We start from the raw sequence: 16,313 nt of genomic DNA on the forward strand, positions 1-16,313 counted from the left end.
TTAGGTTGCACATTAAGAAAAACTTCTTTCCCAGGAGTGTAGTGGAGCAGGTTAGGCAGCGAGATGTGCAGTCTTTGCCCAGAGAGGTTTCCATGTCAGCCTCAGTCTAGAATTGGAGATAGCTCCCCATTAATGGGTAGGTTGGGCTGGATGACCTTCAGAGAGAGATACCTTCCAACTGCTGTTTCAATGAGTCTGAAAAGATGCTGCCAACAAAGTTCTTTAGGACAACTGGAGAAGGCTCCAAGGTGACCTTATTGTGGCCTTCCAGTATCTGAAGGGGGCCTAAAAGAAGGCTGGGAAGGGACTTCTCAGGATATCAGGCAGTGATAGGACTAGGGGGAATGGAATGAAGCTGGAGGTGGGGAGATTCAGGCTGGACATGAGGAGGAAGTTCTTCACCGTGAGAGTGGTGAAGCCCTGGAATGGGTTGTCCAGGGAGGTGGTTGGGGCCCCGTCCCTGGAGGTGTTTTAAGACCAGGCTGGATGAGGCTCTGGCCAGCCTGATCTAGTGTGAGGTGTCCCTGCCCATGGCAGGGTGGTTGGAACTAGATGATCCTTGTGGTCCCTTCCAACGCTGACTGATACTATGAATCTTGTGAGAACAAACTTGCCTTGGAATGCCTATTTTACTGGAATACTGAGATAGTAAAAATGTTAATTTGGTCACATACAAAATTGTGAGGCAAGTGTGTTTGCATTCTATCAAGATGGAAGATCAATTTTTTTATATATATCACAGTATCACAGTATAACTAAGGTTGGAAGAGACCTTGAGGATCATCGAGTCCAACCTGTCACCCAAGACCTCATGACTAAACCATGGCACCAAGTGCCACGTCCAATCCCCTCTTGAACACCTCCAGGGATGGTGACTCCACCACCTCCCTGGGCAGCCCATTCTAATGATGAATGACTCGCTCAGTGAAGACCTTTCTCCTCACCTCGAGTCTAAACCTCCCCTGGCACAGCCTGAGACTGTGTCCTCTTGTTCTGGTGCTGGTTGCCTGGGAGAAGAGACCAACCCCTTCCTGGCCACAACCACCTTTCAGGTAGTTGTCAAGGGCAATGAGGTCACCCCTGAGCCTCCTCTTCTCCAGGCTAAACAACCCCAGCTCCCTCAGCCTCTCCTCACAGCGCTGTGCTCAAGGCCTCTCCCCAGCCTTGTTGCCCTTCTCTGGACACGTTCAAGTGTCTCGATGTCCTTCTTAAACTGAGGGGCCCAGAACTGGACACTACTCAAGGTGTGGCCTAACCAGTGCAGAGTACAGGGGCACAATGACTTCCCTGCTCCTGCTGGCCACACTATTCCTAATACAGGCCAGGATGCCATTGGCCTTCTTGGCCACCTGGGCACACTGCTGGCTCATGTTTAGGCGGGTGTCAATCAGCACCCCCAGGTCCCTCTCTGTTTGGCAGCTCTCCAGCCACTCTGACCCCAGCCTGTAGCTCTGCATGGGGTTGCCGTGGCCAAAGTGCAGCACCTGGCACTTGGACTTGTTAAATGCCATGCCATTAGACTCTGCCCATCTGTCCAGTCGGTCAAGGTCCCTCTGCAGAGCCTTTCTACCCTCTAACTGACCAACATCTGCTCCTAACTTGGTGTCATCTGCAAACTTGCTGATGACTGACTCAACCCCCTCATCCATATCATCAATGAAGATGTTAAAGAGGATGGGGCCGAGCACTGATCCCTGGGGGACGCCACTGGTGACTGGCTGCCAGCCGGATGTGGCACCATTCACCACCACTCTCTGGGCTCGGCCCTCCAGCCAGTTCCTAACCCAGCACAGAGTGTTGCGGTCCAAACCACGAGCTGACAGCTTAGCCAGCAGTTTACTGTGGGGGACGGTGTCAGAGGCCTTGCTGAAGTCCGGGTAGACCACATCCACAGGCCTCCCCATGTGCACCAGACGGGTCACCTGATCATAGAAGGAGATCAGGTTGGAGAGGCAGGACCTGCCCTTCCTAAATCCATGTTGGCTGGACCTGAGCCCTTGGCCATCCTTCAGGTGCACAATTATTGCCGCCAGGATAATCTGTTCCATCACTTTCCCTGGCACTGAGGTCAGGCTGATTGGCCTGGAGTTTCCAGGTTCCTCCATCTGACCCTTCTTGTGGATGGGGACCACGCTGGCCAGTTTCCAGTGCATATATATATGTATATATTTATTTTTTTTACTGGGACTGGCTGTACTGTAACCTGCAAATGCCTAACCTTAACAGTCCTGAAATCAGCTCCTGTAGATTTCTGACAGGGATTGGCAGAGCTTAGGGTAGTTCTGCGGGTTCTTTTAAATCAGAAGAACAGAGGAGCACTGCTGAGCACAGCTAGCATGAGGCATACTGAAGGTAGCACTGACACACAGATACTGACAGGTGATATGTTCAGCAGTCCAGGACTCCCACAAGTTAATTTACCAAATCAAAATAGTGGAAAGAAGAATTTGATGTATTGCAATGTGAACTGCAGGATGAAGCTGACGTAATGTTTGCCTTTTCTTTGCATTAGTCATGTTTTAAAATGTTTGGAAAATGCTGTTGGTTGTGAGTAGGCTGAAAAGCTTTCTGTGGGCTTTCTATCATGTTGCAATATTAATTTAAGCTTGAGGTCAGAATTAATCATTTCTGTCTCTCTCCCTCCCTTTTTTTTCCTTCCCTGAACCATCCCACAACAGATATGTTGCATTAACTGTTGCAGCTCTACCTGTGAGTAAACAGAATCCTGTCAGTCACAGCTGTCAAAGTCCAAAATTTCTGCCCTGCCATCTCTGCATGAAAAAAGAAAGCCCAACAGGAGATTGAAGAATGAAAAATAGAATGGGAAGGCTTTCTAGGTGACAGCATGGGAAGAAATAGTACCTTTTTGCCACATTTTTGTTGTATTTCTGTGATGCCCATTCATGGGCGCTAGAGAACTGATCTCCATCTGGAAGGGAAGGGCATTAAGTTGTAGTCTGTAGCCTTACTGGGCTTTCTGAAGCTGTTTTCACCCCTGATAGTTAAGGAGACTGAGATGTGCAAATCCCTACCAAAGCTGTTTGATACTGAAGTTGTAGAGAGCTATGTTGTTTTGATTGCTGCATGTTTTAAGATAAGGTTTTGCTGTAATATTATCATCTAGCTGTGGTAATTAAGCTTGTTTTTCCAAGGAAACCTTGAAGAGGATTTCCTCAATTCCAGAGCAATAACTTCCCTGCAGTTGAGGCGGGAACAAAATCTAATTTGCAGCCTAATCTTGAGAATGAAATGATAGAGTTGATTAGGTGGTGTTGGATAATAGGTTGGACATGATGATCTTGATGGTCTCTTCCAACCTGGTTTAGTCTATTCCATTCTATGTTCTATTCCATTCTATGTTCTATTCCATTCTATATTCTATTCCATTCTATATTCTATTCTATAGAATGATGTACAGTGATCTCTGAATTCTTGAATACAGTTTGAATGTGCTTATCTGCCAGGTACTTTCAGAAGCACATGGAAGTGCATTTTATGGTGCCTAATAAATATTTGAACTCTGGTTACTGGTAAGATATGCTGGTTGTAAAGAATAAAGATAGATTTTTACCTGCAGTTTCACCATACTGTTTAAACCATTGTCTTCTGAGAAAATGTTCCTTATTAAAAAATCCAAAGCTTTCACAATAGACTTTGATCCTTATGGTAAAGTGAGGAGGAGGAAAGCTTTCACACTGAAGTGCTAATAACATTCTCTTTGTTAGTGCCTTTGTCTTGCATATTAAGTGGATTTTTGCCTATCAGTCCAATTTCTGCAGCTCTGTGGGCATCTACTTTCCCATTATATGGTCAGCTGTGGACAGTTTGATGGAATATACCTTTTTTCCACTGTGAATACATGCTGTTTATCCTCTGTAAAATACCTGCCCTAAATGTGGGTGGACCCTTCTCTTAGGCTAAAAGCACGTGTGTTGCAGGCAATGAAACACTGGGTTTATCATTCGAGCAATAACTACTCCTTAAACACCAAATGGTTATGTTGTTTGCTGTTTGTGTTTTGGTTTGATAAATGGAATGTTTGTGTTGAGTTCTGGTCTCTTCACCTTCTCCAGGAAAGAAAAGAATTAAAATCTAATTTGCTAGGAGAGACCTATACCTTTTAGGCAGGAAATAACCCCAACCAAAACACATCTTTTCATAGCAAATGATGCCGGGCTTGTGTGGTTTTGTAGTTCCTTTGAAAGCACCATGGCAAGGTCAATAGTCCTGTATGTGTTTTCAGAGTCTTTGCATGTTGCTGAATGCTGGGCCTTCTAGAATTTGTTTGTTTGTTTTTGTTAAATTGCCTTATTTTTATTTATACTTTCTAAGTCCATTCAGTGGTTAGATGTCACTACAGTGAGCTTCTGGGCATTCTGCCAAGCCTTCAGTATTGTCAGAATGCTAGATAAAGTACAAAGAAAACGGCTTGTCTGTGTTTCCTTGTGAAATTTTACATGTACCCCCTCAGAAGTAAGACCACCCTTACTGAAGTAACAGCAGAACGAGATGAGAACAGGACTGACTCTTGCTTTGCCTGACTATCTGTACAGCTAGTTAGAATGTAGTGTTCACTTTGACATCAAGAGCTGCAAAAGTCCACAAATTGATAAAGAGATCTGAGCCAGAGCTGTGAGCTTTTGGCAGCCAAAGGCATCTCTGTTTAGTATTTCAAATTGTGTAACAGTTAAGATAAGGGAAGATAAGCCTTGTCCAAAGTACTAAAACCTAACAAAAATGGTTTGAAATTTGTGTCCAGCTCTGGGCCCCTCAATTTAAGAAGGACATTGAGACTCTTGAACGTGTCCAGAGAAGGGCAATGAGGCTGGGGAGCGGCCTTGAGCACAAGCCCTATGAGGAGAGGCTGAGGGAGCTGGGATTGTTTAGCCTGGAGAAGAGGAGGCTCAGGGGAGACCTCATTGCTCTCTACAACTACCTGAAGGGAGGTTGTAGCCAGGAGGGGGTTGGTCTCTTCTCCCAGGCAACCAGCACCAGAACAAGAGGACACAGTCTCAAGCTGTGCCAGGGAAGGTTTAGGCTCAAGGTGAGGAGAAATTTCTTCACAGAGAGAGTTGTTAGGCATTGGAATGTGCTGCCCAGGGAGTTGGTGGAGTCACCATCCCTGGAGGTGTTCAAGAGGGGACTGGACGTGGCACTTGGTGCCACTGTTTAGTAGTCATGAGGTCTTGGGTGGCAGGTTGGACTTGAACTTTGAGGCCTCTTCCAACCTTACTGATTCTATACTAAGATTCTATGATTTAGCAGCTCACCGTTATGGTTGCCTCTTACAACTGATCCTGTGTTTATAATCAGGTTTGGCAGAGCCTTGTTACTGTGCACCACAGTGTATGGTTGCCACAAATGTTCTCATTTCCTAAAGAGGAAAAAACCTCAACTTTGTGTGTTTTTTAAAGTTGTTTTTATGTCACTACTTCACATTCATTTGATTCAAATACAGTATCATATAGGAGTATATGGAGGAGGGGAATAAACAGTGTTTTTATGGTCATAGAATGTACTATAGTCAAGCTGATTGTTCCCATTCACAGATAAATTAACTTGGGAAATTGTCTGCATGGACCCCCCCCCCAAAATCTAGATACTTGCTTGCAAATCTGACCAGGTAGAGGGAGTGCTACTTGCCTCCTTACTCCTTTTAACTGTGTTCTGCTATACACATTGCACTGTAAAGAAAGAGCAGTATAGCTACAGTATATTCCCCCTGTATTTTAGAGAAGATGTTTGCAAATGAATCTGGATGGAGATTGTTATGGTTTGATAAGAATAGAAAGGAAATATGTGTGTGCATGTTTTGGAGTCCTCGTCAGGAAAGATTATTTTCTATTGACAGACTTTTTGCATGAGAATTTGAGAACAGCCATACTGTGCCTGCTCAGAGAATAGAGAGGATTTAAGCCTCTGACACTGTAACCATGTAAAACCCCAAAATACTTCATTTTTCCTGTTGGGGGGGGGGGGGAGGGGAGAAGGCAATTCAAGCATGATTTTTTTTTTTCATGTTCTCTTGCAATTGCTTCTTTTTACTAATTTCCCCTTTTCCTTACAAGTTTGTGCTGAAGCTTTCAATCCAGATGAAGAGGAAGAAGATACAGAACAAAGGGTAAGAATGAGTGAATCTCATTGCACGGTTCTCTCTGCAGCTTGACAGGCAGATGTCTGTACGTCACCTTTTCCCTGCCACTTGTGCATTCTGTTCTGCGGCATGCTGACATTGACACGGTGACATTGCTGTGAAATTTAGGGCTGCTTTGTCTCATGCAGATTTTTAGTCACTGTAGCTTTAATATCATTTTACTTCAAAGGACTTGAGGGCTGTGCTTAAGTCTATCTTCTTTAAAACGTTGGATATTTTCCTTTCTTAGTTATCTCAAAGGCTTGTTGAAGCAATTCATGCAGCATCCATGCTGTTGTGAAGAATTAGTTAAGCTTTCCCACAGCTGTTTCTTCATGGGTACTTAAAATTCCTCTCATGCTTTTTACTGCCTTTCCTGTCAAAGCTGTTCTGCCTGGGTAGGAGAAATACTTTGTTGAAATATTTTGAGAGTGTGGCCACCTGTTGTTCTATTGTTTCTGAAAGTTGGGAATTTCTAGGAATTGCAAGTCCAGATAATGCATTTGTGTTTCTTTAGAGAGGCTTTTATGTGAGGAAATCCTGTAGCCTGGCTGCTGAGGGTCAGTGTTTTCTCTCTGAACTTCTGGTGTTTCATTTCCAGATTCCATCTCAAGGATGCTTACAGTTCTGCAATGAAAATTTAATTCCAATTTAATTTATCTTTAAAAAAACCCAAGAACTTAATGAGGTCTTTGGTGACAGGTTGGACTCGATGATCTTTGAGGTCTCTTCCAACCTTAGTGATACTGTGAAGTTAGTGATACTGTAAACGAGATGCTAAAAAAACCAACCCTATGAATGTGTCTGATCATCCAAACACTTGTAAACCTGGATGCATTTATTCCACCAAAAGTCTTAATTTTCCTGGCTGCTGATTCAGTATTCAGTTATCTTATGAAAGAAGGATCTGAGATCTGCTCAACTTTGGACACTGAATAGACCCTTACAAACTACCTATACAGCACAAAAAAAGTATATTGGGAGTAATATACCCAAAGTTTAGAAAGAAAACTGACTTTTACCTCTGTTCCACATGCTGAAGCCTTGACTGTGTCTGTGGCTGGGTGAGAAGGGAAGGGAAAGGAAAAGGCATCCTCTTATTTCTTGTCTTTCTTGACCTGTGTTAATTGTCAGCATATCTTTCTTAGATCTCTTTCATTTGCTCTTGCACTGTTTCTTTATAAATACTCTTTATGCAGAGAACAAAAAAGAACGATTTACTTTGACATTCTTAAGCTGTGTGTTGCTTTTCCACCCTGAAGTGAAGGTTTAGTCTGTATCTCTTTGTTGTCATGACAGTTTTGGTTTGCTTTTTGTTAAAGGTAGTTCATCCAAAAACCGATGAACAGCGGCGCAGACTCCAGGAAGCATGTAAAGATATCCTGCTTTTCAAAAACCTTGATCAGGTAATATCATTATAAGGAAATCTTAAGTGGAGTTGATGTTTTGTAGGTACAGATAATAGCATGATCTAACAGTCCAGATGCTTGTTTGCATCGTGTTAGTTCATGAATGATTAATTATATGCAGTCTGGATTAGGCCATGTGTTTGGAGATCAACAATCAATGAACAAGGCAGATAAGCATGCCAAATTGTTAGTTACCATGACTGTCAGGTTCATTATTTAATTATTTCCCCCTCCCCTGTTAAAGTGGGATTTGTGTTTGTTTTAGGTGGTTTGGTTCTGTATTGGGGGGGGTTTTGTTGTTTGTTTTGGTTGGTTTTTTGATTGTTGGGGTTTTTTGGGGGTGGGTGGTGATGTTGTTTGGTTCAGGGTTGGTTTGTTTTGTCTTTGTTTGGGCTTGTTTACTTTTAATTCTTTTGCTTATGTTTGAATAGTTGCTGTTGGGTACCATTGCACCTGATTCCCTTTCCCCTTGAATAGAATAGAATAGAATAAACCAGGTTGGAAGAGAGCTTCAAGATCATCGTGTCCAACCTATCATCCAACATCACCCAACCAACTAAACCATGCAACCAAGCACCCTCTTAAGTCTCCTCCTGAACACCTCCAGTGATGGTGACTCCAACACCTCCTCGGGCAGCCCATTCCAATGGGCAATCACACTGTTCATAATTGTATAGGCAATTTAAAAACGAATTTACTCACACAACTGTGATATTGAACACAATACACATTTGCATGATTTCAGGTTGCTGCACCTTTTTCTCAAATGCCAATGTGTCAGCAAATTTTCTGTGAATGAATGTAATGTTCTTAACTTCTTCCTATTCTTACTGGTTTTTATTGCTGAAGTTGGTTATTAATTACTGCCTCAGCACTTGAGTTTTAATGATGAGTGTTCTCATTGCTCGCACTTAGTAATTGTAATCAGAGAATCAAAGAATGTTAGGGTTTGGAAGGGACCTCCAGAGATTGAGTCCTATTCCCATCCCAAAGCAGGATCACCTAGGGCAGGCTGCACAGGAATGCATCCAGGAGGGTTTTGAAAGTCTGCAGAGAAGGAGACTCCACATCCTCTCTGGGCAGCCTGTTCCAGGGCTCTGTCACCCTCTCCTTGTGTTGAGGTGGAGCCTCCTGTGTTCTAACTTGTACCCGTAAGAATTTTTTAAATGAGGATCACAAGACAGTTCAGGAACAGGCCTTTGGAGGTCTTCTAACCCAGCCTCTGAGAGGCCATAGAATAAATGCATCTCTTCTCTGATCTGGTGTTTCCATGAAAACACAAGTGACATCTCTGCTGCAGGTTGAGGAAGAATGAAACCTGTAACACTGGCAAGTGGTCCCTGCAGCTTCCTGGCTTGAATCATTGAGCTTTACCTGAGATATGAAAGGATGGAGGTGATAACTTATGGTTTCAGAACAGTGTTCTGGTTTCCAGGAAAATCAGGAGTTTCTCCCAGTTCTTGGTTGCTCTACAAAACCCAAGTCATTGAACTGCAATCTCAAAATGATTTTTGAAAGCTTTGGATTGTAGCAGGCTTGAGGAATTCACATTCTGTCAATGTTATCTTGAGAGCTCTTCTTTCCAAGACTGGCCCTTCACTGTTCTGGGATGACTGTTGTTGTAAAGCTACTTACTTAAGACATGTTAGAGCATCCTTTTGCAAGTAACCTGATTATGTACAGTAAAAAACCCACTATTTGAGAACATTCATCAGCTGTACAAAATGTGATCATCACTCAGATTAAGTAGGCTGAGTTTTTCAGCTTCCAGCAAAATCACCCTGCAGCAAAAAGAGGACCTTTAAAAACAAACTTGAGCTGAGAAAGTGGACTTGAAAAAATACTTTTTCCTGGGAGAAGCTTTCTGAGCAGCTGAGGAGTGAAGCAATGGAAATTATCTTAACTTCAAGTGTTAAAGACTCAGGCTTTGAGATAGCACATGGCTGTAATAGATGACTGCAGTCCATACATCGACTATATATAAATAAAGGACATTTAGCTGGGAGGGGAGAGCTCTCTTAATGGGTATTATAAAGGGAGTGTGGAAATCACAGCCTTTCATCCCTCCTCCCAGTAATTTTTTAACACTTTCTCTACAATGTGACTTACCTGAAAGGTTGGCTGTAGAATACCTGCTGAAATGCAGCATGCATGGCTGCTGCTTTTGCTTAGTGTATATTATCCTTTAATAATTGTGAGGAACGCTTTCAAATCAAGACTCGAAATACAGCATTTTGCTTCTTAACCTCTAAAGAGCATCATGTTAAGCAAATCAACCTGATGACAAAACTGCATAAAACCCCTTTAGGATTATGTATGATTGTGTGACTCAAATGTGCTGGCCAAATTTTTCCCTTTTCCACTGTTTGCATTTAGGTGAGCTGTGCTGATTTTAGGCCCTGTGACTCAACAGCTCTTTTAAATATCCGCACTTGGGTGAATAGTTGCTGTCACGCTGACAACTTAACCAAACACAGAAGAGCCAGTGTCCAGTGGAACTTCTCTCAAGGCTCACATTGGAATTTGGACCAAAATCAGTTCAGATTGTCACAGAGTTTAACCCTGAGATTTTGAGCACCTTGAATGAGAAACCTGATGTTTCGCTGTGAAGCGCTGGGAGCGTAGATAACGTCTCTGCTGTTAAAAGCTGTATGATGTGTCATGCGTAGGCTGTGAGTTTGTAGAATCCTAGTTACAACTGAATTTTGTAGTGGGTGACAGCAGTGACTCTTATCTTTACCAGCAAAGGCCCCTGAGAAGGCTCTGTACCTGTATTTAAACCAAGAGGAGTTTTTACAGTTCAGAAATCTGATGAATCTTGTCCTTTTATAGACAAAGAGCTCAGTGTTTCATTTACTTAAAATGATCTCTTTGCCTGTTTAACATCCCAATAAAGCATTAATGACACACAGTATTTTTAAAGGTCTTTTCTGGCCTGAATGATTCTAAAAAGCTTTTTAAAACCTGCTTTGCTTGTTTTCTGACAACTGGTGCTTAAGTGCATACTGTGAAATACGTGGTTGAAATAAATTGCTTGCAATGGTTTCAGTTTAAGTCCCAGGATAGGTTCTAAAAATAAGAAAATAGATTTCTGGTGAGAAGATATGGAATATTTTTAATACAGTGGTGCCTACAGAGGCTGCAGTGATTATTCCCAACTTAAGGAGCACAATGATTATTTGGAGTGTATCCAGCAAACATAAAGACTAGTTTGTGTCTTCATGCAGTGTATTTTTAGAAACTCAGCTGTGATCTGCATCTTCAGCTTTGAACATCGAGTCATTGAAAAAGCAATGAAAGTCTGTTGCTACTGGACTTCAGAATAGCAGAGATGGTAAAGCAGCTCAGCACTGAGGCAAGGCATTTGTATGGCATCATCTCTGTTGGCTTTCACAGCTTCAGTGGCTGTGCTGGCTATAAACAAACTTTATTCACAGCTCATCAGAGAAACCCCGCTTGAGCCTGCTGTGCTGTGTGTTCTTTCCACCTGTACCTATCTGATCTCATCTTGTACTGGAATTGCAGGTTCTCTATGACACAGGCTAGGGGAATAACTCTGTACAGAGTTGTTCAGTGCAATCCTGATCATGACTGGGGCTCTTAGATGATGACTATACAAATGAGTTGCTAATAAATTGTGGTGCAGTTTCTGGACACACATACATCTGAGTAATCTGATTTCTTCTCCCAGGCAAAAGGACAGAGGACACAGTCTCAAGCTGCGCCAGGGGAGGTTTAGGCTGGTGGTTAGGAAGAAATTCTATACAGAGAGAGTGATTGCCCATTGGAATGGGCTGCCTGGGGAGGTGGTGGAGCCACCATCACTGGAGGTGTTTAGGAGGAGACTTGATAGGGTGCTTGGTTGCATGGTTTCATTGATTAGGTGGTGTTGGATGATAGGTTGGATGCGATGATCTTGAAGGTCTCTTCCAACTTGGTTTATTCTATTCTATTTTATTCTGTTTATTCTGTTCTGTTCTAGTTAAAGATGTCCCTTTTCACTGCATGAGGGTTAGAGTATATGTATGACCTTCAAAAGTGCCTTCCAACCAAAACCATTCTGTGATAATGAAATATACATACTGTTGACATAAATCAATATACATCCATTGCAGTGAATCTGTGTCAGGTTACACTGGGCGAGAGCATGCTGTAGACATGTCCTTTGGCATTGAAACAGCAGGCATATGTTAAGCCCTTTGGACATAAATTTGAGGTAATAGCTCTTCTTTGATGGAAGTATCTATGCTTGTCAGCATTACTGAACTTACATTAATAAGCTGAAAACAAGTGAGGTGCTCGTGGAAGTCAGCATTTAATAACAGTGTTACTTGTGTTTGCATACATTAAAACAGATGCAATGCATGTTGCACTTAGCTAACCAGGTCAACTCAGATGAACTTGTGACTCCAGCAATAATGCTTAGGCTGTATTTTCTGAGTTTTTTTTTTTTACATTCCCCCATTTGTTTTATAGGAGCAGCTGTCTCAGGTCCTTGATGCCATGTTTGAGAGGAAGGTGAAACCTCAGGAACATGTGATTGACCAAGGTGATGATGGTGACAACTTCTATGTTGTTGAGCGGTAAGCAGCTGTGATTTTGAAATGTCAAGTGTTTCTTTTCTGTTTCTTAGAAATGGCAGGGAATGCTCACTGCAGGACACTTTCTGAGGGAAACTTGGGTTTTGCAGTCATTGCTTCCTGCTTTGATCTTTCCCTTTTCCCCTTTAGGCCTTTCGCAGCTTTTGGATCATTTGCCTGGGGCCATCAAATTTGACAGGTGGACATTTCAAACCAGCTGGTTTTTAACACATTTGATGTGACTCTGTAAAAATGTAAAATACCACTTCTCTGAGGGAAGGGCTGCAGCATGAGCTTGCCTGTGAATTTGTTGAATTCAGCTTTTGTGCCCATCAGCATGTGCCTAGCTTAAAACCAGCTGGGTTACATGTTGTCTCTAGACCAAAATACATTGTTTTTTTCCTGAAGAAGGGAGGAGAAAAAGCAGCAAAAGAAACCATATGGGAAGGGAAGGGATAGGAGATTGGTTGAGTCAGTCATCAGCAAGTTTGCAGATGACACCAAGTTGGGAACAGATGTTAGTCAGTTAGAGGGTAGAAAGGCTCTGCAGAGGGACCTTGACCGACTGGACAGATGGGCAGAGTCCAACGGGATGGCATTTAACAAGTCCAAGTGCCGGTGCTGCACTTTGGCCACAGCAACCCCATGCAGAGCTACAGGCTGGGGTCAGAGTGGCTGGAGAGCTGCCAAACAGAGAGGGACCTGGGGGTGCTGATCGACAGCCGCCTAAACATGAGCCAGCAGTGTGCCCAGGTGGCCAAGAAGGCCAATGGCATCCTGGCCTGTATTAGGAATAGTGTGGCCAGCAGGAGCAGGGAGGTCATTGTGCCCCTGTACTCTGCATTGGTTAGGCCACACCTTGAGTAGTGTCCAGTTCTGGGCCCCTCAGTTTAAGAAGGACATCAAGACACTTGAACGTGTCCAGAGAAGGACAACAAGGCTGGGGAGAGGCCTTGAGCACAGCCCTATGAGGAGAGGCTGAGGGAGCTGGGATTGTTTAGCCTGGAGAAGAGAAGGATCAGAGGTGACCTCATTGCCCTTGACAACTACCTGAAAGGTGGTTGTAGACAGGAGGGGGTTGGTCTCTTCTCCCAGGCAACCAGCACCAGAACAAGGGGACACAGTCTCAAGCTGTGCCAGGGGAGGTTTAGACTCGAAGTGAGGAAAAAGTTCTTCACTGAGCGAGTCATTCGTCATTGGAATGTGCTGCCCAGGGAGGTGGTGGAGTCGCCGTCCCTGGAGGTGTTCAAGGGGAGATTGGACGTGGCACTTGGTGCCATGGTCTAGTTGTGAGGTCTGTTGGAACAGGTTGGACTTGATGATCCTTGGGGTCTCTTCCAACCTTAGTTACTGTGATACTGTGATTATACTGGAGAATGACAATCCAGGAAGTAAAAATTCTTGCTAGTGGCTACCATGGAACCACATGGACTGTCCAATTAATTTTGATCACTGACTTCAGAGAGACCTGTGGTTATTTTGCTTCTGTTGGTCATGTGGTTTATATTTGCAGAGTTTAAGGTGACATGTTGCAATTTCATGTATAAAGCAAATTCACATGTTAATTTGGTGGATCATACATATATATATATGTATGTGTGTGCCACAGGCATATAATAGGTACGTGTGTGCATATTTTGAGTGTCTTTTGCCCTCTTGAAAGAAGTTCTGGGTGATGTTGCTTTTAATCACTGCTTTTGAAGAAAAATGAAGGACATAGATATATTTCCTCCTGTTAAAAATGTAATATTGAACAGACTATTACTGACCAAATTAGAAGTGTCTGTTGGAGCACAATCTTGGCAAACAAATTTTTGGGTGCACTGTTGTCTTCCTTATCACTGAAATAACGACAGAACTAATATCCTATAGAGGCTTTCAAAGCAGTTCTTCAGAATGTGTCATTTACCCTGCTTTTAAGGAATTTTCAAAATAATCTCTGTGTTAGAAATTTTTAATCTTAAATGATCCTTTTTCATTTTAAGCACATTTCCCTTTCTGATTAGTGGAGTTACAGAACATAAGGGCTACCTCAGATCTATTCTGACCAAATGCCTGTTCCTCTGTCCTCTACCATACCAACCCATTAGCCTAAACCAGTGCTCCATTTCTGCCCTCAGTTACATCCTTTAGGTGCTCTGTCTCAGACCACTCCCATGTCTTTGACTAGACAGGACAAGTTCCTTCTCTTGCCATGTTCACTAGGGAGATCAAGCTGTCCTAGGCAAGAGTAAGGGACTGCAGATCAGAACTCTTGGGAACCAGAGCCACCAACTCTGCAAAGATGACATGTATTCAGAGCAGTGGTTGTTAACCTTGAGGAACTTTAAATTCAGTTTGGGAGCCTCTCAAAAATATTAGATACCATCAGTCTATTTTTAGTTTGCTTCTGTGTAAGGCTCTTAGCCTGTTGGTTACGAAAAAGCTCTTCCTGCTCTGAGTTTTAACCTAAAATAAGTGAAATGAAACCTTATATTTGATACTCAGGTATGGTCTGTGTTCTACAGATGTAATGCTATTCCACAATGGATTTCTTTCTACCACGAGATAAATGGATTGGAAGATGTCAGGTTTCTAAAGCTTTGTTTCTTTTACTTTCAAGCTATAATGCACTAGAATTGTATTGCCAAAAGTATGTGGCAGAAGGGCTGCACAATGAGGGAAATTAAACTCAGTGTTGTGTAGCAATGGAGCATACCAGTCTGTGCTGTAAAACACTGACTTGGGTACAACTCTTATGTAGGCTATTCTGTTACTAGAAAGAATTCCACAGTTATAAATTTTCTGTCCTACTCTATCCATTTCCAATCCTCCTCCATCTCCCACCCCCTCACTTTTTCATGCTAAAGAATAGCAAGCTACTGGTGCTTATGGAATACTATGATATTTCTGCTTGCCTGCACTTGCAAATTCAGGGGACTCTGGCTTTTTCAAGGCATCAGTAGGCATGTCTTGTTACTCTAAAATAAGCCATTAATGCCTTAAATACCCCTGAGGATTAGTTTCATCTTGTCTGAATGAACAGTGACGTTGTGTGGCAGATGTAACTGCTTAGATTCTTGTCTGCATAGAAAAATAAGCTTCCTGGCACAGACCTTTTCTCTTCTCCAAAGTCATCTGACTGTAATACTTCCTCCCCAAATCACTTTTTTTGCCATGCATGGAGGGACAGCAGGCAGGACAGATGCTGTTTGAGGATGCAGCAGCTATTGAGTGCTTATTGCATGGAGGGGAGGGCTGGGATGAGTGTGTTGTGTGGCTAAACATTAGGATGCTCATCATTGCCGAGGAGGCACCTGATGAGTCTCTGCTGACTGAGCAGTCATCAGTCAGGAGGGACAGCATTGGCCTCTGTCTCTGAGAACAGACTGATCCACAATCCTGCTGAGTTGCCCTCTTCTACTTTTCTGCCCTTTTTTTTTTTTTCCCTTGGGGTTTTGTATTTTTTCATGTCAGTATTTTTCTTTTGAGTCCTTGAGCTCCTAACGATTACCATCTCAACAATTACACTTCACTCTGTGTTTTTATTCTTATCTTGCAGAGCTTGTCTCGCAGCTCAGCAACAGGTTTCTCAATAAAGAGAGGCCAAGGTCATCCAGTGATGCCTCACCAATTTAGTCCTTGGAACACAGACAGATGAATTCTTGGCTGAAGGTTACATGGCTACAGTTATTTGGAAATAAATGGCACTAATAAATAACTTTAAGGCTGAGGGATGGGAAGGAGGATTGTTGTTTGCTTGAGGTGCTCACATATGGCTCTTCTAGGTCAAGAAAAGCCCTCTGAAAATTGTTGCCTCTGGTGGCTCTCAGAGAATCATTAAATAGATATTGGATGTTACAAGAGTTAGTGAAACTTTCCATCAATCCTAATTCCTTATTTAGTTTACTGTCAGTTTCTGTCTCCTAGATGTAAGCAGTAGGGTATAAAAAGCCTCTGGTAATGATACTATGCAGTTTTGGGGCATGTAGCTTCGTCCTTTAGCTTTTTGGGTGACAGGCTAAATTTCTTGTATGTTCTGTGATATCTGAATTTGGCCCATCTACTATTCATCCAGTAGCCAAACTTTTCTCTGGATCTGAAGGCTTTAGTACAGTAGACCCTCAAGTAAAGACCACTGTAAAGCTTGCTTTCGTTGATGTATTTTGCTTGTTTGTTTGATACTTGTATTGCTCATTTTGTGGAATCTCC

General features: G+C 42.8%; 1 protein-coding gene across 1 annotated transcript in view; it reads left to right on the forward strand.

Moving 5' to 3' along the window:
• PRKAR2A (protein kinase cAMP-dependent type II regulatory subunit alpha) overlaps positions 1-16,313 on the forward strand; it is a 72,169-nt gene that overhangs the window by 41,349 nt on the left and 14,507 nt on the right. The window contains exons 3-5 of the mRNA XM_054180599.1: positions 6,069-6,121; positions 7,456-7,539; positions 12,019-12,125. Of these exons, the coding sequence (XP_054036574.1) occupies positions 6,069-6,121; positions 7,456-7,539; positions 12,019-12,125 (244 nt within the window). The remainder of the gene's footprint in view (positions 1-6,068; positions 6,122-7,455; positions 7,540-12,018; positions 12,126-16,313) is intronic.

This window comes from Dryobates pubescens, chromosome 1, assembly GCF_014839835.1.
Source record: "Dryobates pubescens isolate bDryPub1 chromosome 1, bDryPub1.pri, whole genome shotgun sequence".
Lineage (NCBI taxonomy): Eukaryota > Metazoa > Chordata > Aves > Piciformes > Picidae > Dryobates > Dryobates pubescens.